Source organism: Odontesthes bonariensis, chromosome 19 (assembly GCF_027942865.1).
Source record: "Odontesthes bonariensis isolate fOdoBon6 chromosome 19, fOdoBon6.hap1, whole genome shotgun sequence".
NCBI classification, from domain to species: Eukaryota; Metazoa; Chordata; class Actinopteri; order Atheriniformes; family Atherinopsidae; genus Odontesthes; species Odontesthes bonariensis.
The window spans coordinates 8,611,726-8,625,595 of NC_134524.1; the positions used below are offsets into that span (position 1 = coordinate 8,611,726).

General features: G+C 40.4%; 1 protein-coding gene across 1 annotated transcript; it reads left to right on the plus strand.

Annotated features, from left to right (window-relative positions):
* The first annotated feature begins 8 nt into the window (after positions 1–8).
* smim20 (small integral membrane protein 20) lies at positions 9–2,182 on the plus strand. Its single transcript, XM_075450825.1, has 3 exons — positions 9–196; positions 748–804; positions 1,982–2,182. The coding sequence occupies exons 1-3, from the start codon at positions 88–90 to the stop codon at positions 2,023–2,025; spliced, it is 210 nt and encodes a 69-aa protein (XP_075306940.1). The 5' UTR covers positions 9–87; the 3' UTR covers positions 2,026–2,182.
* Positions 2,183–13,870: the final 11,688 nt, after the last annotated feature.

Below are 13,870 nucleotides of genomic sequence, written 5' to 3' on the forward strand. Positions count from 1 at the left end.
CGTCAGTGACCTTTCACACCGGAAGTAATCGGTGTAAACACGGCGAGCATTTGGAGGTGAGAGGGTCTGTTCAGATGTAGCGGCGAAATGTCCAAAAACACGAGAATAGCGCTGGTGTTTGGAGGTTTTATAACGGCCGTCGCCGCCGCGTTTTACCCCATTTTTGTTTATCCTCTGGTGCACGGAGACGAATACAGTGAGTAGCTAACAAGCTATTTCTCACTTACACAATCAGCTCACAGTGTCACAATGCCTGTTATTGTGTGTAAAGATGTTAACCTGAGTTTTTATGTCTCCACAGTAATACAGTTCAGCTAAATGTTGTCATATTCCCCTAAAAAATAACCATTTTAGGCGACGTTAGCTAAGTTAATACGATGTTTACCACTTTAGCTAGCTGTTGTCTTGTTTGATAACAAGTTAGTTTTAAGCCTTTTTTTCTGTTTATATCACTTAATTTGGGATCTCAAGGCTGCAAAACAAGCAATTGAACTTTTACAGTAAGCCAGAGGTGAAATCAAACAACAAATTGTCTTATTTTTTCAGATTTTAAGCAACCATTAACTCCCCATTCAAAACCTCTAACAGTTGAGATTTCATCACCTACCTAACACTTAGTTTTAGTGCTTCCTGCACTGTTCTCCGCAATGAAAAGTTATAACAACCACCTACAGTGTTCCTATCTTTGACTTTGTCCACAACCAACATCTTCACATGTGTAAACTTGTGCTGTTCTGCTTTTAATAGGAAACGTCCAGAAGATGAACCGAAAGGGAATCAACCAGGCAGATGTGCAGCCTGTGGGTAAGAGCACTTTGCAGATGTGAACGGGGGGCTCCATTACATTAGGAATAGGGATTGTGCAGACATGTTGATTTGTTTTAAGGACTTCAGTGAGTTTTTAGTGACTTTCTGTAACATCTGGAGGTGGATAAGTTAAGAAAAATGTTGGTGTTTACAGATTGTTGCCCTTGTTGTGTTCTCTTAAGTGTAACTATGGAGACTTTCTTAAAAGAAACTCATCGTACAAGCATTTGGAGGCGCAAAAATGTTTACTACTGTATCAAAAAGGTGGGCACGGAGCCCAAAAAAGGGCCCGTAGATCACTAGTTAATTATCTTAAGATAACAAAGCTGCTTCTGCAGTGATGATGAATACATTTATGTTGTTGTCTCAAGATAATGGGTTTAATATTTAGCTAGCAGAGTTGGTTCAACTCTTATCAATGCCCACAAATGCCTAAACTTCCTAAACTCTGACACAGAATTACACATTTTTGCCTTGACTTAATGTTGTTGGTCCTCCTCAAGTGTCATGGCTGTGATGATGGACAAAGAAATCAGGTGTAACAAAAGGATACGCTCGTTTTTGGGCTCATGGAGATCGTCCTGTGATCTTTAGAAGCCAAAGTTTGTTTTTCTCGTGATACGGAGGAAATCTCTCGGCCTCTTTAGGTGGGCTGCAGTGAAGTGAACACGCTTTCTATGCAGAACTGCCTGAAATTAGCTCTACAGCAAGTGGTTTATAACTACTCCATCTGCAAAAAGATAGCTTGACTTACCCGCCTGCGTAGCATACCTGTGTTCATCGACACAGTAAATAAACGCCTGCATGGATGCGACGGGAATTAGATTATTTCACAGTTTTCTGCTGCGATGTGCTTTATATTTATTGAAGAGACAGAACTGAGTGAGTGTGTTGGTGGAGTTGTTGTCAGGATAAACTTTGGAATTGTAAAGTGGAAACATCATGGGGGGATCTAAACTTTTCCCGGGCAGTTTATATGAATAATGTTGCCGACTAGGATTCATGATGGTCAGCCACGCTTTGCTAAATGCGTTTAATGTTACATTTAGAGTTTGTTTTAGGGAAAAACTGCCAGGAAAAGGGGAAATGGTGAAAACTTCAGGCACTTTATAGCCAAACATTGTGGCTGAATGCATACACCTACTAACACTGTACTTCTTTTGTTGGTTTGAAGGTGTGAAGGTATGGTCTGACCCATTCAAGCCCACGGACAAGTGACGACCCTTCAAGAAATGCCAGATGCCGATGAAAACTTTGAGTGAAAAATGTTAATTATGATGCGTGTTTGCTGCGCGTGTGAGTGAAATATGTAAAGAAAGAGTTTATGTTGACTGTTTGCGATCCCTTTCACCTTAAATAAAATGTTTAAGAACTTGATGGTTTCCTTAACCCTCATACCTGATTTAAAACACAACTTAATTTCTGAAAGGGGACATTTTTGTCCCCTTTTAAAATAACTTGAAAACCTCATATGTTAATATTTTTTTTCATTTTTTTTTTTCGTAGATCTTTTATTCCATTTCAGTTCTGATCATAACTACCAAGTTTTCAATTATTTTCAAAAATGTAACCCTTTAAATACTGGTTTATATGATGTAAACGCCAATTTCTGTAAAAAAAAACTGCTATATTTTCAATATATAGAATGCAACGTGGAATTGTTGAGCGGGTATAATTATGGTCAATGATTAGCAACAACATGGATTTTAAGGGATTTTAAATTTTTTTGCTATTAAAGGCTTCTTAATGTATCGTTCAGGGTATAAAGTACGGATCCGCTCGCAGGTTATGGACTCAGATTAAAGATGGATGGAGCTGCTGGTCATTCGTTGTCCACACGAGGGCGCACTGGGTCTGTTAAAGAGGAAGCTGAACCCTTCATGATTGTATTTTGGAAAAAAAAGAGTCTCCCTCTGGTATGCAGCCTGCAGGGAATTTATAATAAGATGCAGAAGTTTATTTACCCATGTCATTCACAAGAATGCCTTCTGACATTTTATTTTGATTAAGTTGAGGCTAGTCATGAAATTGTTTCAGCAGAAGAAGGACAATGTCCAGTAATGGGCGGCATCATCTTCCAAAATGGAAACAGTAGACCCGGAGTTATTCCAAGACACATCAGTGCGCATTATCATTTCCCTGTCAGAGACGCAGGGTCTGACTGGTGCTCGGCTGGTTAACTGAAACGTGACACAGCCTGCGTCTTGCCCACTGGCTGAAAATGATGGGGCAGATCCACGATAGACTTGTTCAAAACCCACTCGATGGGATCCACACTCCCTTTACGAGACCATGGGTCCTGCAAAAGCAGAGTTCCAAAACTACAATTTTTTTTCTCCCCCCCCTCCCCTGTACTTTTGTGGTTTCCTGACATTGACCAGCATCCCCTTTCAGAGTTTGGTCCACCAAAGTCCTTCTGGAGGAAAGATGGATTAAGAAAGAACTAAAGCATGTGTTTATAGTCCTTCAGAGATGGTGCATTTTTAAAGTTGCCCTTAAATCTTTCACAGTCCTCCATGCAGCCTGTACTTTCAGCATTTCAGGACCTATTCGCCAGATCCGTTGCCAGCTGAGCCGACTGCGCAGGCCAGCAACGGCCACTCTCCCTCGCAACCTCCCAATCAACAAGCCCCATTGTTTATGAGAGGTTGTTATTGTTGGGCAGCGTTCAGAAACAAGAGAAAGCTCAAGAGCCCCGGCTGCACAGAGGCGTCCAAAGTAAAGAGAGCAAGGGGTGAGGGGGCGGTTGAGGGAAAAAAAAAAAAAAACGAAAAGCAGAAATTCCTCTCATTCCCCGCTGGTGTTTTCCAGATTCCTCAAGCGACAGCTCCGCGGCCGTGTGAGTGAAGTAAGCAACCAGAGGGGAAATCGAAGCGAGAGGAAGGGAACCGCATTCTTGAGGGGACGCGTCACCTACACGCAGAATAAAAAGACATTTGATCTCTGGTGCTCGCAGTGTGTAGCAGGTTGTGGCCCTCAGCTTTGTAACCGTCCCATGAATCATTGCTTGAATCACTCGTTTCATTTCACACTCCTCAGATCTGTCTGTTCCTCCAGTTTATAGCTGCCGTTTGTGGTTCGGTGTTGTCTCGTACTTTTTTATGTGGCTCTCGTCCCATTCAGTGGAATATGTAGATAGACACTCGTCTCTATAAAATGTTCAATAGGGTCACGGCGCACTTTGAACCAACATGAACTCAACAATGCCGCAGTTTTAGTATCCAGCCATTAACCCATCACGCAAATCTCCCCCTGCTTATTGAGGAGGTTTTTTTGGAAAGTGGTGGCACAGCCTTGGCCGCTCCAAGCTGATTGTAAAGCCAGACTAATTGGTTGAAGTTTCCAGTTATTCGCCATGGGAACCAGGTTGAACAGAGAGTTCAAAAACAGCAGAGAGACTTTGAGGACGGCGATGATCGTATATAATATAAAAAATAGGACAAACAAACACATTGTTTTTTCCAAACTTGAGGTTATACAGAGAAAGTTCTGAATAAAAAGACACTGGCATTCATTATTTTGTTTATTTTGCTCCACATCAAAGACGTAGATGAAGTCATAACTCAGAAGCAGTTGTTATATTTATAGTTTTATGGGCCATCGTTCCTCTCTTATGATTGAAATTAATCAAATTCATGTAATATCCACAATTAGAGTCAGAGTCTTATAGAAGGAAGCACCTACGAGGACATAAGAGTTAAGTACAGAGCTGAGAAAAATGCAAAAAGATAAATAGATCAAACAATAAATCGGTTAATTAAGGAAATAAGGAGCAAGAATTGAAGCAAAAGAGCCAAATTAGCTAAATCACTTAGCTAAAATACAAATAAACGCACCCTCTTGTAAAACTGTGGCGAGCGTATACTTGAATTTTAACCTGTTACTAAAGGGGCTGTTTGTCTTTTTAGCTGCTTCTAATCAAACCCATATTTAAAGGTGCTGTTTTGAGAAATTGTTGACATCTAGTGGTGAAGTTACAGATTGCAACCAACTGAGAAGAGTGCAGGAGAATCTATTTGTGTGTTTAGTCTCCTCTGGGCGACAGCAGCAACATGACTTTAGGCATTAATGATTCATTTCAAGGTAACAATTGGTATCTTTAATAGTTTTTCCACCAATAAAAGCATAATTATGAATTATTTTCCTCTGTGAATACTATACACTGGAACTTTAACGCATTATTAAAGAAGTACTTAAAACAGCATACCTTCATTTAACCCACGTACATCATCCACTATGAAATTTTAAAGTTTTTAATGGCACACAGTTTGTTTTGGTATCTTTAATAGGAGCTAATATCGCCTCCACCCTCAGGCGGAGATGAAGATTGAGCCTTGGAGATCTGATAAGCTCTGTTCCAGCTCTGCCTTTTTTTTAATGTCTTCTGGCCTATCAGAAGCACACTCAAATGACATCACTTCAGGCAGATTATCAGCAGCACAGCTCCGGCTATAGCCAAACTTTCCCCTCACATATCTAGATTATGAACAAGATAATTGGTGGAGTTTACCTTTAAGCTCCAAAAGTAAATCTCACTAAACTCAATGCAGAACATGAATTATGTTCTAAATTATGTTTAAAGTATTTTACCACTTAAACAGTTCATGTAACTCACTTTAGATAAAGATAAAGATCTTCAAAATTATAGCTGAAAACCAAATCGGACACACAAAAACGGTCGGTTTCCGCTCACAAAATAAGCAGAGTCCGCATTTGACATCTCAAATACACAGCTCGGCCTTGTAAAACAATGTACCAGAGTGCTGTCCGCATTCTTGGATCAGCATGCGCACGGCTGTGGAAACAGATAGTACGAGTCTGAAGCAATGTCTAGGAAAAAAAAAGGCACCGGCCAGGCTCGCAGCAGGCAGGCAGGCGAGGCGAGCGGCCCCATCCACAGTGTGGTCTGAAGCGAGCAAGTGCTGCAGTCACTGTGCGCATGAGCGTCGCTGCATGTTTCATTCAGGAAAAGGAAGGAAAGAAGTTCAGCTAAGACGTACACAGTATGCACCAGAGACTAAGCTGCGGTTGTGGAACTTACTGGAACTCCGAACATTGTGTGTGTTCTTTTGTTTTATGTCCCTGTTTGCCAGAAGCAGCACCACAAATAGATAATTATGGTTCGTTTCAGGCTGCATCTCCATTTCCAAGTCCTGAAGGCACTGCAGTTTATTGTTGTGGTGTGACAGGGGTGAACAGCCAATGACAAGGGACAGATGATGCAGTGATGGTTTGTCTCGAGCGCTTCTTGTCGGCTGGTTTGATTTAAACTCTTACGATACATCTTACCGAACATTCATTCAGTGATATGAGCGAATTTTCAAACCGCCGATTAATAAAGTTCTTGTTTTTGGTCCAAAACAACCTGCGACACTGTCTAATATGTAAATAAAAACAGAATGTAGTGAATTCCACATCTCATAAACCCATATTTTTTCATAATATAACAAATAAAACATGTCAAATGTTCAAAGTGAGACATTTTTTACCAATTCCGGGGAAATATTAGCCCAACTTAAATTTGATGAGCTCTAAAAAGTTGGGACGGGGAAAACAAAAAGCTGGAAGAGACATGTTGGAACATGTTCCAAATAATTAGGTTCATTGGCAACAGATCTGTAATATGGTGGGTATTTAAAAAAAAAAAGAGCACCTAAGAGAGGCAGAGTCTCTCAGAAGAAAAGTGAATTTCGGAATAATGCTGTATCCTCTGAACTAAAGAGGAGAGGGACCGTCCAGCTTGTTGTCAGCGCTCAGTTCAAAAGCCTGCATCTCTGATGGTATGGGGGGTGAATTACAGCTGGCAAACTGCACATCTGGAAAGAATCCATCAGGCATATACAGCTTTCAGAGCAACATCTGCTCCCATCCAGATGACGTCTTTTTCAGGGAAGGCCTTGCATGTATCAGCAAGACAAATTAAAACCACGCACTGCATCTATTCCAACAGCAGGGTTTCTTAGAAGAAGAGTCCAGCTGCTGGACTCGACTGCTCCAGATGTTTCACCACCTGAAAACATTTAAAATAGAACAAAAAAAAAAAAAACCTGGGACCTCTGAGCAGCTCGAATCCTCTATCAGACAAGAATGGGACAACATTCCTGTCTTCCAACAGCTGTTTCCTCAGTTCCAGATGTTTACAGACTTGTTTAAAGAAGAGGCGATGCTGCACAGTAGAGACAGTGTGAGACAGATGGTTTGAATGTTGTCGCTGGTCAGAGTCGGCATCAATAATGTGCTCATCCCACCATATTATCCTGATGCTTATCCTCGTGTCGGCAAGCCAAACTGAGATGCAGAACAAAGTAAACACACACTTACACTTGGCTAACAGCATCTTAGCTTAGTCACACGCTCAGTTTCAATGCCAATCAAAGCTTCATTCAAACTTTATTTGTTTTAAAGCTTGTAAGAGCAAATTCTGACAGCAGAATCCTGTCCCAGGTCCATTTTCTCCCGTCAGAACCACCATTTTAGAGCCACGCCAAAGATATCGCCATAATTCTTCTTTAACCCTCCCCGTGCATGAGACCAATTTGTTGTTCAATTTTAAACGAAAAGACACATTTATCTCGATTGATATCAAATGCTACCATTCTGTTGGAGTTATGTTGATCACTGGTAAAGTGACCTTCTCGTCGTTTGTTTCTCTCTGCAGGTTTGGGACGGCCTTCGTGGACCTGAAGCACCACGAGGATTACATCAGTGGCATCGCTGTGGACGAGGCTCTATTTATTTATTTATTTATTATATAATATAATATTATATTTTAATATTATTATATATTATATAAATATATATCATATATATATACTATAAAAATAATATAATATATAACTTATATATATGTTATATTATATTATATTATATTATATTATATTATATTATATTATATTATATTATATTATATTATATTATATCATATCATATTATATTATTACCTGGCTCCTCACAGCCAGGTAATAATAAAAAGAGATCAGAAGGTTGGCAGTTCGATTCCCAGCCTCTTTGCGATATTGGGCAAGACGTCGCCATCCATTTCTGACCATATTGATTAGGAAAGTATTATACTTTAATGGACTCCATGTGTTTCACGGAGGGATGTACAACCCAATTTGTGTAAATAGCTACTTAAAAAGCCACAAAGAAACACACAAAACATGTTGTAATGAAGAAGTCTGAAATGCTCTAAACAGAACTCGTGGCTAAACTCGATGGCGACCTCTTTCTTTATGGTTCCTCAGGCAGGGAATGTGATTAAGCAACACCTCTGAGTGAGGTAAGTAGGAAATTTTAAAATGTGGCTGAAAGAGTGCCAAAAGCTGAAAGAGTGTCCTGGCTGCTGTCCACATATGGATCCGTAGAGGAAATGTTTAAGCAATTAGTTGGAGTTTAAGGTTGGGAAAAAAAAAACTTAATATTTCCCGTAATTTTCAGAAAAAAAACTCTTTTTTTTTTAGTTTCAAGGAAGAGGAAAATCTTTCTTCTGGACAGACCTATCACGCAGGCCATCTTTCCCTCTTTAAAAGCCTGTCGGTTATATTTAACCTAAAGCCATCGGAGTGAGTCACAGCGGCACTGATGGAGACGTTACTTTCATCCACCGTTGCAGCATCACGGTCTGCGCACGAGGCCGTCCATCACGGTGAACAGCAGGTTTCTGTTTTACAGTCCCGCTGTAATCGTCAAAATTTCTTATGCACGAGAACCACAGGGCGACTGTTGATTTAGGCAGGGGTGCTGGCAAAGGGGGCCAGAGCTGTAAGCAATCATCCTGTTCTTCCAAAAACCTCTCGGAAAGGCTAAGAAAAGAGAAAAGTGGAAGGAGAGGGGGACGTGATTCATAAGCCACCTTGGTACTTGACACATACATTCATTAAAACGACTCTGCTGCCTATCAAAGCCATTGCTTACTTTAAAAAAAAAAAAGCTTTTAAAAACACTCTCGACGGGCCAGTTTTCATTCATATTTCCTGGCACGGCCACTTTTCTCCGCCCTTCAGTCTGGGGGCCTGTATCAAAACAAACAGTCAAACTCCCGGGACGGCGTTTAAAAATTATCCGGTGAACAATACAAAAGGTATGGAATTTCACAGGGCAGTTTAACAGCATGTAATGCAATAAAGACGGATAAAATGTGTAATATTTTGATCTAATATGACATGCCGAGTCTTGATTTGGTCGGACTCAGCATGCAACAGGGCTGAATGACTCACGGTGTTGAAAATGTTCACAATGCCCTGCTATTTTCATTGGGCTACAAGGACTGTGTCTTGTTATTAGTGGTCTGCGCGCATATAATTAATTCAGTGAGTTAAACTCATGTCCTGCATAGGTTGAAATAGTTTTTTATTGAACATCCAGAGCTTCGCGTGGTGTTATTCAGAGAGTGTGTTTTATTTTAGGGTAAATGGCGTGTGGTTGAGCAGACAAGATGTGCCTCCGTGTTCCCCGTGGATTTTCATTAGGGCCTTGCGGATGACAACAGAATATACGACTTGGCTCTGTGTGGGAATTCTGGGAAAGTCGTGGAATTTTGGACGGCTTGACGGAACACAGGCTGTCTGCTCTTGGCTGGTTCCCCACCAGGCAGGCGGAGGAGGAGGAGGAGGAGGCAGAGCGCTGCAGTGTGGGTTTGTGTCTGTTTGTGGTGAGCTTTCAGGACATCCTCAGAGAGCTGACCCAGAACAATGACAGGTTTTACAGCAAGGCAGCCTCACATGTGGCTAATATCAAACAAAAAAAACAGCATTGCTACAAGTGCGAGAGCAGATTCAAGGCAACCTGATCACCCAGATGATTAGTAAGGCTGGAAATCTGCGTTTCTAGCCAGGCAGGGGGTCTAAAAACTTACAAATCTGCCAGGAATCACTCATGTATCATGTATTCTGAAACAACTGTGTTTTAAGGATTGTGAAAATTATCCAGATAGAGAGAGTGTGGCCCTCGGCCTGCAGCTGTTCCTCTTCCACGCCAGCAAATCAGATAATTTCCTTCAATAACATTTCATCGTTACAGATTCTCGCAAATATGCAAACTTCTGTCACGGTCTCCACGATAAATGCTGTCTTTGTGTTTCAACATCTGTGCTTGTGGAGGTATAAATGTGATAGTTCAGGAGTCAGAATGAAGACGCGCAGGAATACAGACGCGCGACTCGACTTGCTTGAGGCTCTCATCTAGCTAAATAACCCATTTACGCAGCTGGGAAAAGAAACGTTTAAGTCTGATATTAGTTAAACTCTCAGAAATCAAACACCTGACAGTCATTTAGTCATGAGACTTGACTTGGGCCTGTTATAAAACACATGTGCATAGAGTATTTTGATGTTGATGGAGCTAAATGCCCCTGTTAGGTGAAGATCCAGAGAGGCATGATCTTTTAGACCTTCATGGATATATAGGCTTGGTAAATCCATGTTAAACACCGTGTTAGAAAACAAGGTGGGTCATAAGAGGATTTTATCAGATTATCTGGTGATTCTGTACATGTGCTTATTTGTGCTTATCAGTGATCATTGAAATTGCAGGCATGGTTCTGTCCTCACCCGTAATAACTGTCTGAGGGCATTTTCAAGATGGCCGCTAAGTGGTAAGACTGACAAGAAGGGCTGAAATTTTGCCCGTAGCCTATTATTATTTTCTATAATTTGTGTTGCACGCGTAAGTTTTCCCCCCAAAAAAACTCTACAAAGATATCGAATAGATTTTTATTCTTTGTTAAAAGTTGGTCCGTCCCAGACAAGAAAACAAAAAAAAACAACCAAAACATCAAACAGGAAGTGAGGTCAGATCTCAGCTACGCTTTGATCCCACAAAACCCAACTTGGGATCAGGTTTTGTAAGGTTCCTGACCAAGTGGACCACAGTAAGAGTTAGCGTAAATGCCAGAGATGGGACCAAGTCACACATGTGCAAGTCTCAAGTAAGTCCCAAGTAGTTTTTTCTTGGTCAAGTCAAGTCAAAGTCAAGTCACATTATTATTGCAATTTTACCTGCAGAATCTGATCTTAATAAAGTGAAAAGACAAGATATAAGTAACTGTCAGTAAACATCATTGGCCAATGTGTCCAACCTGTCCACCCCGTATCATATCAAGCTAACGTTAGCTAACTACCGACTAGGCTAACAGGCTAATATTAGCTACTATGACAAGCACTTACTGGTCAGAATGGATCTTCAAATGACGAACAAAGTTCGAAGTTATGCTAGATGCTTAACACTCAAGTCATTCAAGTCATTGTGTCTCAAGTCAAGTGCCGAGTTTTTAACTTCCAAGTCCGAGTCGAGTCTCAAGTCTTTTGTTTTTTGTCAAGTCAAGTCACAAGTCATCAAAACAGTCATCGAGTCGACTTGAGTCCAAGTCACAGTGACTTGAGTCCCCCTCTCTGGTAAATGCTAAAGAAAGGAGCTATTATCTGTATGTTTACATGACCTTATGTCTCATTGCGGCTCATTGTGTTAGCCAGACCTAGCTAACACTAGCTAACACTAGCTAAAACTAGCTTTTAAAAACATATGTAAACATGTCATTCTGACTGAAATCGTATGAGCTTCTCATAACTCGACTAACACACCCAGATGGTGATGAGGTCAGGGGTCAAATCCACACTGAATGTATGCCTTTAACTCGGCTCAAATTGTCTGAGGTGCTATGTAAATGCTACAAAGTTCCAACTTGTTGCATTTTTAAGTAAAAACAGTAAAGCATATGTGATATTAGTACAGCTAAAGTCCGAATAAAGCAACTCTCATTCACATATTTCTGTTTTGTTTGGCAGAATATTAAAAACAGGAAATCTCGTCTCTTAAAGCATTTCCAGACTGTCGCTCTGCTCTAATAAAATCTGGATTTTTATAACCACATCTGACAAAATTATCATAGGAGCCATGTTTAAAATTTTATATTTGTGAAGTCCCCCCCCCCCCAACCACTAGGGGGTTGTATTTAATTCCTTGTATTCTGGCTGACGCTGGCCCGGGGTCATGCTGGGTTAATTAAGGTCAACTGTCACGTTACTCAGGTGTTGCTAATCTGAACAGTTCTACTGGAAATGGAAAGATAAACGGACATTGGAAAGAAAAATAAATCGTTAATATAATCTCAAACAGAAAGGAGGAATCTTGTCGTGTTTTATACCCGAGTTCACGTAAAAACAATGCCAACTAGCAAACAATTAGCAGCCATTAGTGCTGCAGTATAGGGATTAGTCGCTACAATTATCATTCAAGTAACTTAAAGACAGCGTCTTACGTGTACGAAACTCTCCTACTGATTAAGTTAGGAGCTGAATGTCTTCAGCGTTCACTCATACTGACCACAGCATCACGGCGTTGGACATACTTTGGTCAATAACTTTATTAACCTAGGAAGGTAGCCAAGTTAGATGGTCAGATCCAACTCTGGAGCTGAATGCTCCATTTTAATCTCCTTTGGTTAATCTTTTGTGAATTCAAAGACGATAACGCTGTCCAGCAATTCCCCCGTGATGCTAACTTTCCAAACAACATTCCATTATTTTCACAAACTTGCAAAAATCTGGACAAACTTTAGTAAATATGAGGAGAGGAAGGCGAGTTTGAGCAAACAACGATATTTTATTTCACTTCTGAGGTTTGTTATTTCCTTTTTTTGTGCTTTTGAATGACCAAACCATCTTTGGGTTTTCCACGTTTTTACAGCCTGCATGAAACAACATGGTAATAATGAGAAGATTGAAGTATCAAATGCTCTTTTTGCAGTAGTTTAATCATGACAAACATCCCAACTGAAAGCAAATGCGGTCAGATTCTCCGGTCAGAATTCCTACTAAATTTCCAAACCATCCTTTCCTTAACCTTACAATGTTTTCCACTGGGGTCCTTTATGAAGAGAAAAGACATATAATGTAATTTTTTTTGGACTATTCAACCGTAGACTTGGTTCTTTTGAAGAAGTACAAATCATTTTAAGACTTTTGGCCACCAGGGCTGCTGCAGTTATCAATAATGTATTTTTCCAGACAATTGATCATATTCTTGCCTCAATTAAATAATTCTTATGTCTGGATATAAGATTTAATGTCCCATAGTAAATACATGTCAGCTGGTCATGTCAAGAGCAGATGGTTGGCCTTGGGTCGGTCTGTGCTCGGAAAGTACCGTCAGACTATTACAGACTTGGAATAATAACTTGGCATTGACTTGTTCTTAAGAACTTGAGATTAATCTAATGACTTGTATGTTTAGTCTAATTTGATTCTTGTCTTTGGCTCCTTTTAACTTGGTTCTGGCGTGTCTTGTTGAACTAAAGTGTGTAACTCGGATTTGGTTTACAAAACTTGAGACTTCATTTGAAAAATTTGACTTTTATCAAATCAAATTAGTACCTACTTAGTCACGACACGAAACTTGGCTCCAAATTTCTCTACGTTTCAAAATTTTAAGAGCTCACTTGAACCCTTCTGAAAAGAGCTGCAGACGACAGCGTCATAAATTTGAATCTAAAACTGTGGAAATCCTATTATTGCACCCACTGAATTGCTTTAAAGTCTTGGATTGTCTTTCCACAACTGCTAAAGAACTTCATTATTTCCTTCATTTATTTGCCTTTACGTGCAATAGAGGGTCAAAAATAAACCATGGTCATGTCATGTGCATAACCCTAAACCTAACCACAGGATTAAATAGCACCCATATGCCCTGATGTCATTAGGAAATTTGCAAAAACGATTGAGTTGCATGTTTAAACCTCATCCTCATATTTTGCCGAAAGGGTATACTTCTGCTATTTAATGCCATCCACAGAAGAAAGCCACCCTGAGATGAAAGCAGAATTATATCCCACCTGAGCTACAAATGATCTCTCCCTTTGGGCTATGAGCTTACTTTGTGGTCTCCCTTTTCCCTGCTCCCTGCTCTCCTCATCCATCCATCCCTCTGTTTAAGCTCCATTCAGAGAGAGAAACAAACCACATGTTTCAGGGAGGAATCTGAAACGGGCAGCATCCCAGACCAAAGTACCTCCAGCTCTCCTGCCCCCTGGCATCACTTAGCTCTACCCTGTCATTAAGGACAAGGATGG

Excerpts from the sequence above, each read along its gene's own strand:
- smim20 (XM_075450825.1), top strand. The coding sequence starts at position 88 with ATGTCCAAAAACACGAGAATAGCGCTGGTGTTTGGAGGTTTTATAACG. Across the intron at positions 197-747 it reads GGTGCACGGAGACGAATACA|GAAACGTCCAGAAGATGAAC; the intron begins GTGAGTAGCTAA and ends TGCTTTTAATAG. Across the intron at positions 805-1,981 it reads GGCAGATGTGCAGCCTGTGG|GTGTGAAGGTATGGTCTGAC; the intron begins GTAAGAGCACTT and ends GTTGGTTTGAAG.